Genomic DNA, 16486 nt, shown 5'->3' with positions numbered 1-16486 from the left:
AAAAAAATTATCAAAAATCAACGCTACAATGAAATGGGCTATATAACTGCATACTTAGATTTTGTCCAAAAAATTCTTAATAAAAATTTGTTTGTTGTTGTAAAATTTTGTTGAATTTTTCTAATTGTTCTCCAAAGTTGGATATTTTTGTTAGATAATCAACTGTTTTTTCTATAAAAAAAAATAGTAAGTATTAAACAATAAAAAGAATAATAGACAAAACTGGTCAAAATGTCGTGTCCCTATTATTTTTCACTTCACATGAAGATCCTGAAGTTCTCTCAGTACTTTTTGCAACAAACTTCAAACTAGTTGAAATGGTACTGGGCAAAAATCTTTCCAGCCTGCATTGAAAATAAGTTTTCTAGAAATTGTCTGAAAAGCAAACGGAACTATTTAAACTTTCACCGATGGTTCTAAACTACATAGAAAAGTCGGCTGCAACACCCATCCAACCAGGATGCCAACCAGAGTGCCAACCAGAGTACTGTGGTGTCTCCAAAGCTGAGTTAAGAATAATAGAAACAACAAGTCTTCGATTTAATATCTACAATGCAACAAGAAGAATGGTTCTAGACGATTTGGCTACCTTATGCACAAATAGTGTAGTCTGGGTTCCCGGGCACAGAAATATTACTGGCAATAGCATTGCAAACGATCTGCCATGGAACGGTAGTCCTTAAATTCTATCCTAGATTTCGTCAAGCAAATTATGGTCAAACCAACTACTCCCTTTTTATTGAACAAGACAACCGCAAGTGGGCCACGAATTTGTGGAAACAGATTCGAGTCTTGATCGACTCTCCCTTAGCTCAGATATTGGCTTTATGAATGAACGCTGTCCAATGGCAATTGACGAAGAGCGTAAAGGCTTTCACTGCAGTTGCAGGATCGAGGGCAAGATAAAGAGCGTCGAGCACTTTCCCTGCCACGGCCCTGACTTGTCCTAAATACCACAACTTAATCTGAAACTTATTTTAACGATTGCTCAGCGGACTAAAAACCCTTGAATTATCACAGCCTCCTCCGCTTCATACGAGAAAATAAATGGATAATTTACATGGCAAAATATGTATGTAGATGTGTACTCAAATATATCACAAAGAGGACTTCTGGCTGCAGTGTGGCTCCTTACATTCCCTATACTGGGTGGCAGCCAACGTAATTAACCTAAACTATAGGGAGTCCGTAATATTTGCACAACGCACTCGCCTTGAGAAGGTAAATGACAAAAATGAGTTTTCCAAATTATTTGTATATTCTCTTCATTCATCACAATTTAAATCTACCAGACTGTTACATATGAAATGCATTCATGTCTGATATTGTATCAAAAAAGTACTTTTAAAAAATAAATTTTTAGAAAAAGAACAAAACAAATTTTTAGAAAAAATAAGTAAAGTCAAAGGACAACCACTTAAAAAGGGTTGTCGTTTGAAATAAAGTACAGATGGCACTTACCGCCCTTAACCGTCCCAGCGCCCCGGAAGAGTCAGCCCTTTGTTTAAAAAATATTTAATAAAAACAAAACTATAACGTAATTTTTCTAAGCTTTATTACCAAATTCCCCGATGCTAAAAAATTGCTTGAGCCGTTTAAAATTGTATGTGGCAGTTTACCAGAGTTGGTCTGATTCTTTAGTATACTAAAAGATAGCTCAGTTGCTCTTAGCCCCACATTTCTTCTTATCGGATGACTTCGTTAAAGTTTAGTATTCAGAATTCTAAAGAAATCTACACTATTGTACAATGTAGTATATGTACTTAAATTTTCAGTTTATGTATCTTCTACTGACATATGACAGACGAAATATACGGCTGTGGTTATTTTATCCTTTTTGGAAAATATCGATTCATAAAGTTTCAGCGCAGTATTGGTCAGGAGGAGCTTTTAGTTTGTGCACGGATTTATAAAGAAAGTAAAACTTTAAAATTCTGTGGCAGTGGGCTAAGTATCGAGCGTCACTGTTTTACCGTCAAATACAGCTTACCTGGTATGTACGTATGTTCGACACTAGTTATCTTAAAAAGAAATCTTCTCCTGTGGCACTTTTGTGATAACATTCAAATATTCACATGTTAAACTGGAAAAATGTGAAAGCCATCGTTAAAGCTTTCGTTCATAAGGGATTGAAACAGTGAAGGACAAAGAGAGCTTTTGCCATGGGCGTGAATGTACAGCATGCTTAGAAAGCTAACAAGGCTGTGCATTCAAGGAAGTTCGCTCGTCGAATTATTGTCGAATATTTAAAAGCAAAAATGTACGATTGAGAAGTGATGTACTCCCATCGCCTTATTACAAGCCAACCTTAATTTACTCTTTTCCGAAATCTGATTACAACAACCCCAGAAACAATTTTTAATAAAACTCTTACTTAAGTCAGTAAAAAAGACTCAAAAATGAAACTAATAAACATAATAAATATATTTATGTATATGTATGTATGTAAATGCGTTCTGTTTGGGGCGATAAAAAAGCTCACTAAAGTCATTAATTTGGTGGTAAGCCCCACGATGTAAAAGATAATTTAAACAGAAACAAAAATATGTATATTTGTGTACATTTAAAACGGAAAAGATTTCCAAAATTTATGTACAAAAAATAACAAAACACTGCTAAGTATTTGGAGAGCAACAAACTCAAAGCCATTTTACACACATACATACATACACAAGCGTCCGCGCGCGCCATACACATAAAAAAATGATCCTTATGATAATTTAGAATCAATACGAAATAAGTGATTGAACTGTGTAATTGTATGCTATTACATAAATATAAAAAAAATAAATAAATTAATGAAATAATTAGGCAAACTAACAGCACTTGTATGTTTTTAACTGAATTAAAGCTATAAATAGCGACAAATAAATTTATTGAAAATGTATACCTAGTTATGTACACATGTACGTACATTCTATATGTAGGAATAAGAAGAAAATCTGCATTCTAATAAATATATGTACATATATATATATATATATATATATATATGCACACAAAGAAAATGTTGTATAAGTTTTAATGTGAATTTTAACGGTGAATGATGGTGTTATAACTAATTGTTAAGTGTATAAAAGATGTTGCTAAGCTGAAAAAATGAAACTTAATGGACAACAACAAAAAAATATATAAGACAGTTAATTGTATTCAAAATAAGTGAACTAAATGTTTTAAGCAAAGACGCCCAAGAAAACGAGAATATAAATAAAATTGAGGATACATTTCAAATGAAAAATAATTTGGTATGTTTTCGTTATGCGACAAGTTGTCCAGTAGAGCAATGGCTTGACAAAGAACTGGTTGCCTGCTGAAGCGGGATTCACCTTACAGGAATTACCGTGCCCAGCCGGGCGATCCTAGAACCAAGGACCTAAATTCAGATATGGAGCGCACCGTTAGCGAACATAAGCTGAAAAAGTGGAAGAGTGCACTTAGAAACCTGCATTCTCCAAACCGGAGCCAGCAAGCTGTGGGCAACTATCAAGTTCCGATCCAATCCGACAATGTACTACAACAATACAGCCATCCAGCAGTTCAATGAACGCCATGACAGGGATAAAACCAAACGCAACACTTCACGCAAAATACATAAGCTCCGCAAGAATTATCCCTTTTTGGTACGCACGCCGTCGAATTTGTCTTTCTGCATCACCCGAAATTGGCTTGCGTACGTTTGGATTTGATTTCATTGTGCGAAACGTCAAATCAAAATGACACGCAGAACAAATCTTTGAAGTTGATTTAGCTCCAAACGCACGCCGTTCAATTTCGGTTTGTCCCATACAAGTTGTTTGTCCATGAGAAATTGTTGACAGTAAATTGGCGGCGGGCGTAAATATTAGGTTGACCTGTTAGGTGAACCAGAAAGTCAAATCGACATCCATTGGCGGCAATAGCATTTCTATACCGATGCTAAAAACCACTTGACGCCTCGGAAGTCGAGTACCCCACAGCAATCCTAAGCCTGAGACCAGAAGTGATACCAATCCCGAAACCTTTAAAACACCAAAAAAGAAACTCTGCTCTCACGTGGTGAAGACACTTACACACAACACACAAGTTACCTGAATTTTAATTAGTTTCTAATGTCTAGTGTTTTTCTGGTCATTTTCTAACCGAATTCTAACATAGTTTTCTAGCCTCACTTTCGATTCGAGAAACATTAAAGAACTACTGGGCTTGTTCACCACGTGGACGAATGAAGTTAGGCTGGAGCTGATTATGGCACAGAAAGCTGTATTCGTACATAGCCAGACTAGTTGCGAACATACAATCTGGATGGGCTAACGGATCGCACCAAATGCCATCTCTTCGAGTGTCCAAGAAATCAGGTGAAACTAAGCGCTTCTTAGGACTTAAGCTGGAAGAGTCACTTGGGGAACATGTCTAAGCAGCTAGTTTGGGCGCCAAATGTTGGAAATAGAAGCATTAGAAAAAACTTAGAAATGACAATTGGCCTCGCTGTTTACTTATTTTGATAGATGAGAGTACGGACTTCATCAGCTGAAGTCTGCATTTAGTCCTCGACACTTACGAAGTGGTAACATATTAGTATTTAGGACTCTTCTTCGGTCTTGCACTTTCTGTTTTAACCTGCCTGTATAAACACTTTCTTGTTCGTTTTAAAACGCTATGCATTATTTGAAAAATAAAGAAGATAAACACAGACACATATATATATTCTTCTTGACTTCTATTTCGTTAGGCGAAGATAACGCTCTTCCTTATCATATAAAAATATTTTATTACATTAGCTGAGTACAAAGCAAATTACTTTTAAACAATGTTCAAATTCAGTTCTTCTATCTATCTACATATAAACATATATAATTATATATACTATATATAGTATTTAAATATCTACAAAATTGCTATTCGTTTTAGTTTCCGGCGGCATTGCTGTTATTGAGTTGAAACGAAATGCAAGAGCAGACGAATATTACGCCGATCCTTATGTGCAATTACAATAATTTACATTCCATTGTAAGCTGGGCCGCCACCGCCTTCTGGCACCACCCAGTTGATATTCTGCTTAGGGTCCTTAATATCACAGGTTTTGCAGTGGATGCAGTTTTGTGCGTTGATCTGCAGCTTCATGTTGCCACCCTCATCATTGGGCACATACTCGTATACACCAGCTGGACAGAAACGCTGTTCGGGTCCTTCGTAGATCGCCAGATTGTGATCGACAGGAATGCGATCGTCTTTGAGTGTTAAATGTGCTGGTTGGTCGCCCTCGTGGTTGGTGCCGGTCAGCGCTACCGACGAGAGCAGGTCGAAAGAAATCTTGCCGTCGGGCTTGGGGTAGACGATTTGCTGGCATTGGCTTGCTGGTTTCAGCGACTCATTGTCAGGTGGGCCATGCTTCAGTGTCCAGGGTTCGCGTCCACGCAGGATAATGGAGACACCGCTAAGCGCAAGGCCGCCGTACATGCCAAGCGGGTTGTGGAATGAGGGGCGTACATTGCGTACTTCGCGTAGGTCCTTCCAGATGAACGAGTTTTGAATTCTGGTGAGGAAAAAAATATAGAATTTCTACTATGAGCTAAATGAATTAATCGCACGTACTTCTCTGGGTAAGACTTCGGTTCAAGGCCAGCAGTTGCTTTTGATTCGTCCGCGATCGCCTCGACCGCACTTTCCGCTGCCAACATTCCTATGAGTTTGCATAATTTGTGTTAAACAATTAAGCAATAATAAATATGCAGGCTCTTATTAACTCACCGCTCTTCATCGCGTAATGCGATCCTTTTATGCGCGGTACATTGAGGAAGCCCGCGCTGCAGCCGACTAAGCAACCACCAGGGAAGGTTAGTTTACTGGGTAGACTTTGGAAACCTCCTTCGTTGATCGCACGCGCTCCGTAGGCAATGCGTGTGGCACCCTCAAAGATGGAGCGCACCTTCGGATGGGTCTTGAAACGCTGGAACTCTTGGAATGGGCTTATCCAGGGATTTTTGTAATCTAAGCCAACCACGAAACCGACAGCAATGGTGGGTGTGGGCTCATTCAAGTGATATAGGAAGGAACCACCATAAGTTTGAAAGTCCAAGGGCCAACCAATTGTGTGCTCTGCAGTGAAAGTTTATTTATTGTTCATATTTAATTTTGGTGCTGGAAAGCACAACTCGCCAACACTTACACATGCTTCTCTGGCTGTATCTCCCAGATCTCCTTCAAACCAATACCGTAAGTCTGCGGCTGGCTGTCCTCGTTCAACCTGAACTGCTGCATTAGTTGCTTGCTCAAGTGCCCCCGACAGCCTTCGGCGAATATCGTTGTCTTTGCATGCAATTCCATTCCACGCGCGAAAGTGTCCTTGGGTGAACCATCCTTGGCGATGCCAACATCATTGGTGGCAATACCTTTCACACTGCCATCGGGATGGAAGAGCACTTCTGAGGCTGCGCAGCCGGGATATATTTCAACACCCAACGCCTCCGCTTGCTCGCCCAGCCACTTGACTAAATGTCCCAAGCGCACAATGTAATTGCCATGGTTGTCCATGGGCCAGCCTTTGAAGATGGGCAAGGGAATGCGCCCAGAGCTGGTGAGTAGTGCGAAGCGATCGGTGGCGACGGGTGTATTTAAGGGTGCGCCGAGCTCCTTCCAGTCGGGAAAGAGTTCATTCAGCGAAACGGGATCTACGACGGCACCCGAGAGTATATGACCACCGACTTCAGCGGACTTCTCCACTACGCAAACTCGCAACTCCTGGAAAGGAAGCATTTTAATATTTTAACATTCAAATGAAGTATTCCATTGCCAAACGCGTACCTTCTCCTGCTCGGCTGCCAATTGTTTGGCACGTATGGCTGCGGACATGCCTGCCGGTCCACCACCCACTATAACAATGTCCACCTCATCGACATAGCGCTCCATGTCCACATCTAGAAATTGAAATGTCAATGCATTAGAGAATTGTTTTCAATGTGAAAGAAAAGGACGGTCACACCTTTCCAACGCTCATCTTTCTCACGCGGATTTATCGTGTAATGGGTGGTGATTTTTGGATACTTGGCAGCATCTGAAGCACTCCGCACCAACGATGGATGGCAGAGTCTAGTTGCTGGAAACGAAAGAGAAAGCTTTTTAGATTAACTAGTTTCATGCAAAACATTTGTTCTCAAAATTACTGCATAACTCCTCTGGAAATTAGGAAAATGTTTAAAGAAAATTCAATGTAATTATCTAGTATTACCCTGTGTAGATTTCCTAGCTAAAAGGTAGGTTATTGATTTCCTACCTTATTATTCGCAAAATTACATGCCGCTTATTCAATGAATAGTTTGTTTAAATTTCGGACTTTTTAGAGTGTAATATAGCTGCTGTGGTGTGCGTAAATTTACTACGAAAGTGTGTACAAGCTACAAAATACACATCTGCTGTTTGATTTCACCCGTAAAATTGTGTAACGCCGCTAACAAAAACGATTATTACACAGGAAAATGTGTAAACGAGAAAAATACATATTCATCGTGTAAATTTACCAAACAATTTAAAAAATAAACAAAAATATACTCGATTTATAGTCGCAATTTTAAACAAATTTTTTGTAGTATAACACTAGCATAACGATCCATTAAAAGTTGTGAAAGTGAACTTTACGAAAGCCATGCTGAAGTATTACTTAGCTCAAGGGATTTATGGGACGGAAGTAAAAATGCCTCAACAGTCTTTACTATTGAATAAATGAGAAATATCGGGCGATACAACTGCTCTAGTTTGGCAGGTTGTCTGTTTGGTATGTATGCGGAACTTTTATGAGGAAAAAGACTAATTAAATTTATCTTAGAAAAGGTAGAAAAGAACTATAGATGGATCTATTTTTTCTAACAGATCTTTGACAAATAACATTCGATCGTTACGTTATTCTTACCTAATTAAATGTCAGACCTGTATCTTTTTATTTATTTGACATCGATTTTCTTTATGACAACACATTGAACATTTCTGCTTGAAATTCCTTTTAAAGGACTTTGACTTTAAAAAGCAGAAAAAAATTAAATTCTGTAAACAAAATATTGCCTGACAAGGCCCGACAAGTAAAAAAAATATTGTTTTTTGAAAATTTTTTCCATGCCTAGCAGTAAAGTAAGTAAGTAGTAAAAAACAAATGCAGCTAAATACTTAAATTGCAGAAAAAAATTATAAAAAATTTCATTAAAAGGACTATGTTTTCTTTGACGTACCTCAAAGATAAAGTGGAAGTGGGAACTTGGTTATATAAGTAGCTAGATGATGACGATGAATTTGACTTTTAACCGGTTTTATTACACAACTACTCCTATTTGCGTCGGCCAACAAAGGGACACCCTCACATAAAATTTTGTAAAGTTTTAAAATACCAATACAAAATATGAAATTAAAATAAAGATCAGCATATTTAAACGGCTAATTTTAACCAAAGTATTTAGAGATAAGCAATTATCAGCCCCAATGCAACCTGCCGACTAAGCGCTGTCAACCAACTAATAAATAAAAAAAAGATTTAGATTATTTGCAAATAAAAACGCAAACAAATAGATAAGGTAGAGTAAGAAAATCTTTGAAAATTTAAACAAATCGGAAATTTAAATCCGTATGTATAAGAATATGGACTTTGATTTAAAAGTGGTTGTTTACAAACAAGTTAACACGAATATACGTACAAAAATTGAGTTCAGCCAAATGTAGATACCAACACAAATTTACGTGTATAGTCACTTTAGGAATTCGTTTAAAAACTAATTTGGAAAAGGGGGTGTGTGTGTTGCATACATACATATGTATGTAGCCATGTACTTATAGTACGAGAATGCAACGCTCACTAACAGTCTCTTCCTCTCCTCTCTTCCACTCTTCTGATGCACACAACTACACTCTGTTATTGTTAGCTATCAAATTATGTAAGCAAGCCTCTTGCTGGTGGTTCTCCACAAACTCTTCAACATAAACTCACCTTTTGCCAGCCTCAGAAAGGTAGCCATGTTGATTGTTTCAACGTGTTATTGGAAAGGTAGAAGGTATGCAGGTAAACAAGGCACTACGTCAATAAATTTGTTGCTGGTGTAGGCGACACAAAAAATAATCACAGTATTTTCGCAACGGAATACACCATCAAAAAAAAAAAATATATATATATATAAATAATGTAACACAATGAAAACAATTCGCGGTGTCGTTTGGACTTTTGGACCCACTGAACCACAAAGCAACACACAGCCGCGGTTATTTACAGCACAATTGTTCTTTTTTTACTTAATACTAATTATAGCAACACAAATATATTCAAAATACACCAAAACAATTTATTAGCTTAACGGAATAATTAAGTGAAACCTAATAAAAAATTAGAAAAACGTTGATGAATTTGAGCTCTCTTAACTTCACTCTACTATCTAAATAGCGAATTAGCGGAAGACTAAAATAAAAAAAAAGCATTGGCGGCGCTGCCAGACTGTGCGTTTGTGTGGCACATGTACGTTGCCAACCTGATTTTTGCTGCTTAGGCTGATAAGAAATGTCAAAGGTGTTTTTGACAATGGTTGTTGTCTTGGCTGCGTTAGCAAGCAAGCCAAAGCGGATGACGATGTTGTGTGGAATGTTGATTGGAGAGATGCTAAGAGCAAATTGTCGCTGTTATTTAATATGTATTACATTATTTAATTAATTTTATTTATTTAGGTAGTTAATTAATTCATTAAGTTAACAGCAAAAAGGGCAGTGCAACCTAGAAAACTTGTTGTATCCCTATGATACCGCCCTAGCCCAGACGGTCCAAGATACTTTGTATGGGCTTCCCTAATAAATGCTAACAGCACCTTGCTAAACGAATTCCTAAAGGGACTCGACTGCGGATAAATTAGGATGTACTTCGACGACATTCCATCTCCTGGGCGGTGCATGTGAGAGCGCAGACTGTTAGGTACCCATTGAGCTATCTATATATATATAATATATCCTACCTATATAGCTATGTCCCCAAACCGCTCCCAGTAGGTACTTACTGCGTTCTAGGGTTCCTCATATGTGGTAGCTGCTGCAAATCCCCATAAGGGTATACGCTGAGCATTCCTCGACAATGCGTCGGCAACGTGATCCCGCAGTGGTCTTGCAGTGATATATTTTGGCATGGAGTCGGATCGTATCTCTCTAACCCTACTATTTTATCCAAAGTATCAAGTGACTCCAATGCCGCATTTGAACAAGCTCCCATTGATATTGTCCGATGGAAGCTTCTTTGTAGTGTTCTTAGCAATTTTACACCCACACACAGTTAGGGCACGCTTCTCTCATCCTTAAAATTAAAGTAAACCGAGAGTCCGATTTGACTTATTACACCGACTTCTCTTAGCCCTAAAAAGCAAACGCTAATAGAGCCAGGGATCAAGTTGCTATCCGACTCACAGTGTGCAGACGATGCAGTCGATGCTCCTGACGAAGGCCCAATAGTATCCAGGTCCCTTGCGAAGTTGGAAGATAGATGCCGTCTGTCCTCTGAGAATGTTTGTTTATCTGGATATTGCATCCATTGTCAAGCGCAGCTCCATCTTGGAGTGGGGGTGATTTCTGGAGATAAAGTAACAGTCTTGTAGACGAATTGCTAGCAAAGTGTTGTGGCATTTGAGTTTTCGATCTGCCATAAAGCTCAAAAATTAATTTTTATTTCTGAGAAAAATTAATGCTTAAGAAATGAGTTTAGTTTCGTTAAAAAAAAAAAAATTTAGATAATCAGAGTTTTTAATAAAAAAAAAATATAACTTGTAAAATAACGATTATTTTTTATAAGAAAAAATTCTCATAATAATTATTATTTCAGAGCAAAAAAATAATTCCAGAAAATTTAGTTTTATTTTTTATCCAAAAAATATAACTCAATATATGACTATACATATTTCCTGAGCCATTAATAAAAATAAAAAAGTGACTGTTAATTATAATTTTTATAGATATTGCTCAGAAAATTTCAAACCTTAACGGACTCATACAAGACAAGAACGACAAACAAACACATACATCATATAACGAACACATATGTACATATGTATGTATGTACATTAGCGTGGGCCGAAAATTCGCTTTTTTCGAATTTTGATTGCTAATAGCAAAACATGGATTAAAATTGTTGGTCAATATCTTAGGCTCGTCAAAGTCCATCAAAGCTCAAGTGCTAAAAAAATTGTTTCTTAGCTTACTTCGAACCTCTGTCAAAAAGGCACTAATACTTTCGAAGATAATTGCAATTTAAGTTAAAAAATTTTATTAATTAATTTTTATTTTTGGAGCACATTGAACTCTGATGGACTTGGGCGAGCCTATGATATTGACCTAAAAATTTTCATATTTCACACATATTTTTTTAGAGCATATTTTTGCTATTAGCAATCAAAATTCTAAAAAAGCGGGTTTTCGGCCCACCTTAATGTGCATATCGAGCCCTAACCGCCAAAATAACGTAAGCGACATTTTTTTCAAAATTTTCTTTTTGATGCAGACATGCATCTAGATGCTCTAGGAATATTTCTACATCAAAAAGAAAATTTTGAAAAAATGTCGCTTACGTTATTTTGGCTATTAGGGCTCGATATATATTTACTCGAAACTGTTTACGATATTTGGAAGCTTTTGATGTTTTTTTTGAAAATTGTAAAATAACTATTATTTTCGGTACCTGCTTAATAATTTACCAGCTTAGTAATTTGCGTCTATATGCGCATACTTAGTAGTAAGTAAGGCTGTGCATCTGGCTAAAGGATCAGACTCTTTTATTTCTAACCTATGCATAATTGATGGAAATGCCTTATCTGTGCAACCTACTGTTGGCGCTAGGGCAGGATAATGCGACTTCGTACCGCTCGGGACGCTCCCCATGTTGAAAAAGTACGTTAGGCAAACGAATGGGTGTTGCCAAGTTTGTGGCTAGGCACTCATTCCGGCGAGTTAGCGAAATGGTTAGTGGCGCACGCACCGGTGGAGCCGAACCTCAGGGTATGTATGTCTTCCATGTTAAATATTTATTTTTTTTTTTTATTCTCCTTAGATTGTTTTATGTGATGTTAACAATCCATTTCTTCTTGTCGGTTGTATGTAGTTGCAAACTTTACCATAATGCGGATAAGAATGGAAAAAGTATAAAGTATTATTTTTTACTAATTTCCTTTTAAACTTTTTTTTTTGTTTTTGTATATGCATATCTGCCTTCTTGTGAAAAACAACGGCACAATATGGGCGCGTAGGAAGTTGCACTTAATCAAACTAAAAGGCAAATTAAATTATGCAGCTAACAAATTTGAGATGTATTAACGCCTTCAACAATGCGGCAGGCAGCCTGCAACAGCAACAGCAACAACGGCAAGCTAGCTGTGTGGCGCAAAATTTCAATTCTCACTTCGCTGCGTTTACTAACTTTGTAGTTGTTTGTAGTCGTGAAGCGGTGGTAAAAGTATGTAAATATTAAGATGGCTAAACCACCGTTAAGTCAACAGTTATTATACACACAAACATAAATATGAGCAAAATGCAAATTTACTTGCTTGCAATATATATGTATATGTATGTATGTATTACGTACGAGTAAAGTGTTAGTGCGTCGTGGTAGCTGTTGGTCATAATCGTGTAACGCTAATTGGCCATAAAAATGTAACAACATACTTACGTACATACATGTGCATACTGGCATTTATGTGAAGGGTAAGATCGAACGCAATTCCGGAGCCTGCGAAGTCGCATTGGGAGGAGAAGGCTCGCACGGAGGAAGCGTTCATTTATGCATCGATATCGAACTCACACGGAACCATTCTTGGTAGAGTAGAGGAAATAAGCTCATCAGGACCTTGGCTCGATACCCGATCCGAGAAATGTCTAAATTAGAAAACGTTTTCTCTAACAGCGGTCGCCTCTCGACCAACAAACCTCCGAGTGCATTTCTGCCTTTAAAAAGCTTATTTTGCAATCCATTTGCTGTTTGGTGGTCCCTCCTTTTTGAGTTACAACATCAAGACCACGAATTAATTGAAGGAGAAGGAAGCAACGCCAAATACTTAGCATACATGTATGTATGTATGTATAGATGAATGTATTATATTTAGTGCATTCGACAGCGCCGTCAATACTTGAACACTTTAGCTGCTTAAAATAACGATTTGCTCTTTTAGCTTTGTGAATCTTGTCTACCGATTATGTGAATTTGATGGCACCTTAATGTGACGCTGTTAGACCATCAAACAAAATTTTCCAATATCAGAGAGGTGTATAAAAATAGCGAGAAAGCTCAGCATAGTCTGACATGGCGTATAAATTAATACCAGATTGCACTATGGGCCAGCAAACGATAAACAGTGGTCAATATTCGAAATTTTACCGGAATGGCTTAAAACTTGCTACAGAAGGTTTTAAAAGTTCAAAATGGTGGATCCAATATAGTGGACAATATTGTGAAAAGTAATCGGATTGGCTTGAAACTTGTTACTCTATAATTTTTGGGCTCACTGATCACGAATTTGTCATTGCATTTCAGAAATTAGAAATCGCAAAACCGATACGGCCTGCATAAAAAATTATTTGATTTTTTTGGTTTTTTTTTTTGGTTCTTCAGACTTCACTGTTAAATTTTTGTTTTTGTATTTTGCATTTTTTGTTTTTTATGGCTTTTTACTAATTACGATTTGGACTTCGCTTTGTTTTTTTTTTGTTTATTTTTTACTTTGTTTTTGATTTTTTTTTTAATTTTTTTTTATTTTTTAGACTTCGCTTTTGTATTGTATTTTGTATTCATTTGTTTTTGCTTTTCTTTATTCATTTTTTAAGTTTTTCTTTAATTTCATTAAATTTAGGGTGTTGAATGCTTCTCTCAGAAAAAAAAAATTTAATTTCGGTTTTAAAATAAAGTTATGTTTTATTCTTCCTCATCATCTCGGAACTTATCTCAGCAACTCGTAAAACTAAAAATTTAGAATTACTTATCTATTCGTAGCCAGAAACACATTTAAAGGATGAAACCAAAATAATTCACGCGGTTACAGCGCCAGTGAAGAAGATGAATAAAAAAAAAAAAAATGTGTAAAATTTAGCAAATTTATAATAATGTACATTTACTGCAGAATAGATTTCATGCTTTATTTTTGTGATGTGAGATGGTACACAGAAGTACTGCTAAACGACAGCGAGCACAATTCATTAAAATGAACGCCTGACTCAATAAAACAAGTCAAATTATTTTAAGCTAAGGCTATTTTAAATTATGTTTTTCTAATTTTTATTTTACTGCATCTTATTAATAAAAACAAAATAGTTACCTTAAATACTGCGTATTTTGGCTAATAGCATACAAAAATTAAAATTCTTAAGTTGTCTTTTGGCCGTTTTTGAATGTCTTCTGGCCCCCTGTGGATGGGGAAAAAATTTGCATGCGAAAAAAGGAATTCATACTTGGGATTTATTAAAAAGGATACATACCTACACATATATACTATTCTCGAAACGATATTCGCCAAATCTTCCACTTTTGACATCAATGTAGAGCTCTTTGCTCTGCTCTCGTGTGCTCTGTGAATTATGCATATTTATATGTTCGATTGCGCAATCATGCCAGTGCCTACATACATACATACATACATACATGTACACATATTATATTTTATTCTTGCCTAAATATAGCAGGCATAAAAATGTTTTAAGTTTGTCTTTTGTAATTCGATTATTTGCCAAATTTGCATAAAATCAAAAAAAATCAACAGTGTCATTTTTCGTTTTGCACTTTGATGTTGAAACTTAATCACGATAAGTCTGATTGCACATACATACCTACATACATACATACATATGCGCACGCATATTTATATATGTACTCATATGTAAAAAAAACGCACAACAAAGTTGCTCCATATTTAAGATTGTTTTCCTGCGGATTCTTGCCATTTTCTACCGTCACCCACCGTAATTTTTACATAAGAATTAGCAATGATGACGTGGATATTTGCTTCAGGATATTTTGAAACTCTCATTAAGCAATATAAATTCGCATTGTTTCGAAACTTTGGCAATCGAAAAACGTGTTCAAGAGATCATTTTACATAAAAATCGCCTGGAATGACCTCTGGCATGATTTTGATGCCAACCAACTATAATACTTTTCTACTGTTGGAAAGTGACTTTTTTGATAGTGCTTATTACTTATTACCAGGGAGCCAACATAACAGTTATTGATGAAAACTGTCATGGAAAAATTCCCTATGAAGGAAATGCTCTACAACAAAGTGCTACATACCAATCGATTTCTTTTTCACCGAGACTCAAATTTGAAAATAATTTTTTTTGCAAATTTTATGCAAAATAAAAAAGCAACAATTATTTTTGATTTTTACATTATATGTCTTAGATAACAGTCAGTGAGTTTTACTTTTAAAAGTCATCAATATAAATCAGTCATTAACTTTTATTTTTTAAATCATTCCTATAAAAGTCATTAACATTTTTCGAAGTTAAGAAGGTGTTGGGAAACGTAAGTTTATTACGAGTTATACAAATGACTTTTTTTAAAAGTATGATTTAAAAAATAAAGGTTAGTGACTGATTTTTATTTATGTCTTTTATAAATAAAAGTCTCCGATAACTTTTATCTAAGACATATAATTTAAAAATACAAAATAACTGTTATTTGCAGATTATTTAGACAAAAATCAAAAACAATTATTATTTTCGATTTATAAAATAAAAGTCAGAAAATAACGGTTATTTAAAGAGTCATTAAATAAAAGTCAAAAAATATTTGTTAAAGATCGATTTTTGCTAATAAGATTTGTAGCTGTAACTGTTATAGAAATATTCCTGGCGAATATTCAACGTCCACAACGTCTTTATTCCTTTCAAGAGGATACATTCATAAACGCAACATCGTTTTTGGCAATATTCAATTAAATAGCCTACCGATTCTATGGAAATAATGTTTCGCCAGCTTGATCATCGGGGACTGATAGGACGCAGTGGACGAGACATACAGTCAGATCATCGGCCTTCGGGCAGCAATGGGATAGCTTCTGCGGCCGCCTCCCCGTAATTTATTATACCGAAGGGAGCACCCAACTTGCTACTTGCTGGAGGCAGATCAACTTCATATGCGCTCCATAAGTCATTTTTGCATTCTCACAAATCAGGTTCGGGCTTAAATTTGATCCGGTTGGCATAGACGACGACGACGACAGTCGATGATAGACTAGCCGATTCAGGCAAGGCGCCGATACAACAACCCCAAGGAGAAGTATATATGTAAATAAATTTTTAAAGAAATATTTTTGAGTAAATAAACCACTAGAATGTCCTTTTGCTTTTGAAATCTTCGTTTTATTTTGATTTTTTCATGCTTCATTATATTTAAAATTTTATATATGTACAAGTATTTTCTTTATTAGTAAGTAAATACTTGTTGCTAAAATATTTTAGTTTACATATTTGGAATATAAGTATAGGTTTTTCTATATAGTCTAAATCAATTTCATAAACACAA

General features: G+C 36.1%; 2 protein-coding genes across 2 annotated transcripts in view; one reads left to right on the top strand and one right to left on the bottom strand.

Annotated features, from left to right (window-relative positions):
• The window catches only part of LOC118743471 (fatty acyl-CoA reductase 1), a 78198-nt gene that overhangs the window by 17733 nt on the left and 43979 nt on the right, over positions 1-16486 (top strand). The gene's annotated exons all lie outside the window — the stretch shown is intronic.
• On the bottom strand, positions 4676-9395 carry LOC118743473 (electron transfer flavoprotein-ubiquinone oxidoreductase, mitochondrial). Its single transcript, XM_036476176.1, is given in 7 exon segments — positions 4676-5512; positions 5572-5659; positions 5728-6075; positions 6132-6717; positions 6781-6893; positions 6959-7072; positions 8945-9395. Coding segments are annotated over 7 exon segments (1815 nt in total). The 5' UTR covers positions 8973-9395; the 3' UTR covers positions 4676-4974.

The sequence above is a fragment of the Rhagoletis pomonella genome, unplaced genomic scaffold (assembly GCF_013731165.1).
Source record: "Rhagoletis pomonella isolate Grant_MI unplaced genomic scaffold, Rhpom_1.0 Rhpom_scaffold_00007, whole genome shotgun sequence".
NCBI classification, from domain to species: Eukaryota; Metazoa; Arthropoda; class Insecta; order Diptera; family Tephritidae; genus Rhagoletis; species Rhagoletis pomonella.
Note: the sequence above shows the minus strand (reverse complement) of the source record. Positions and strands in the feature narration are given on the sequence as shown.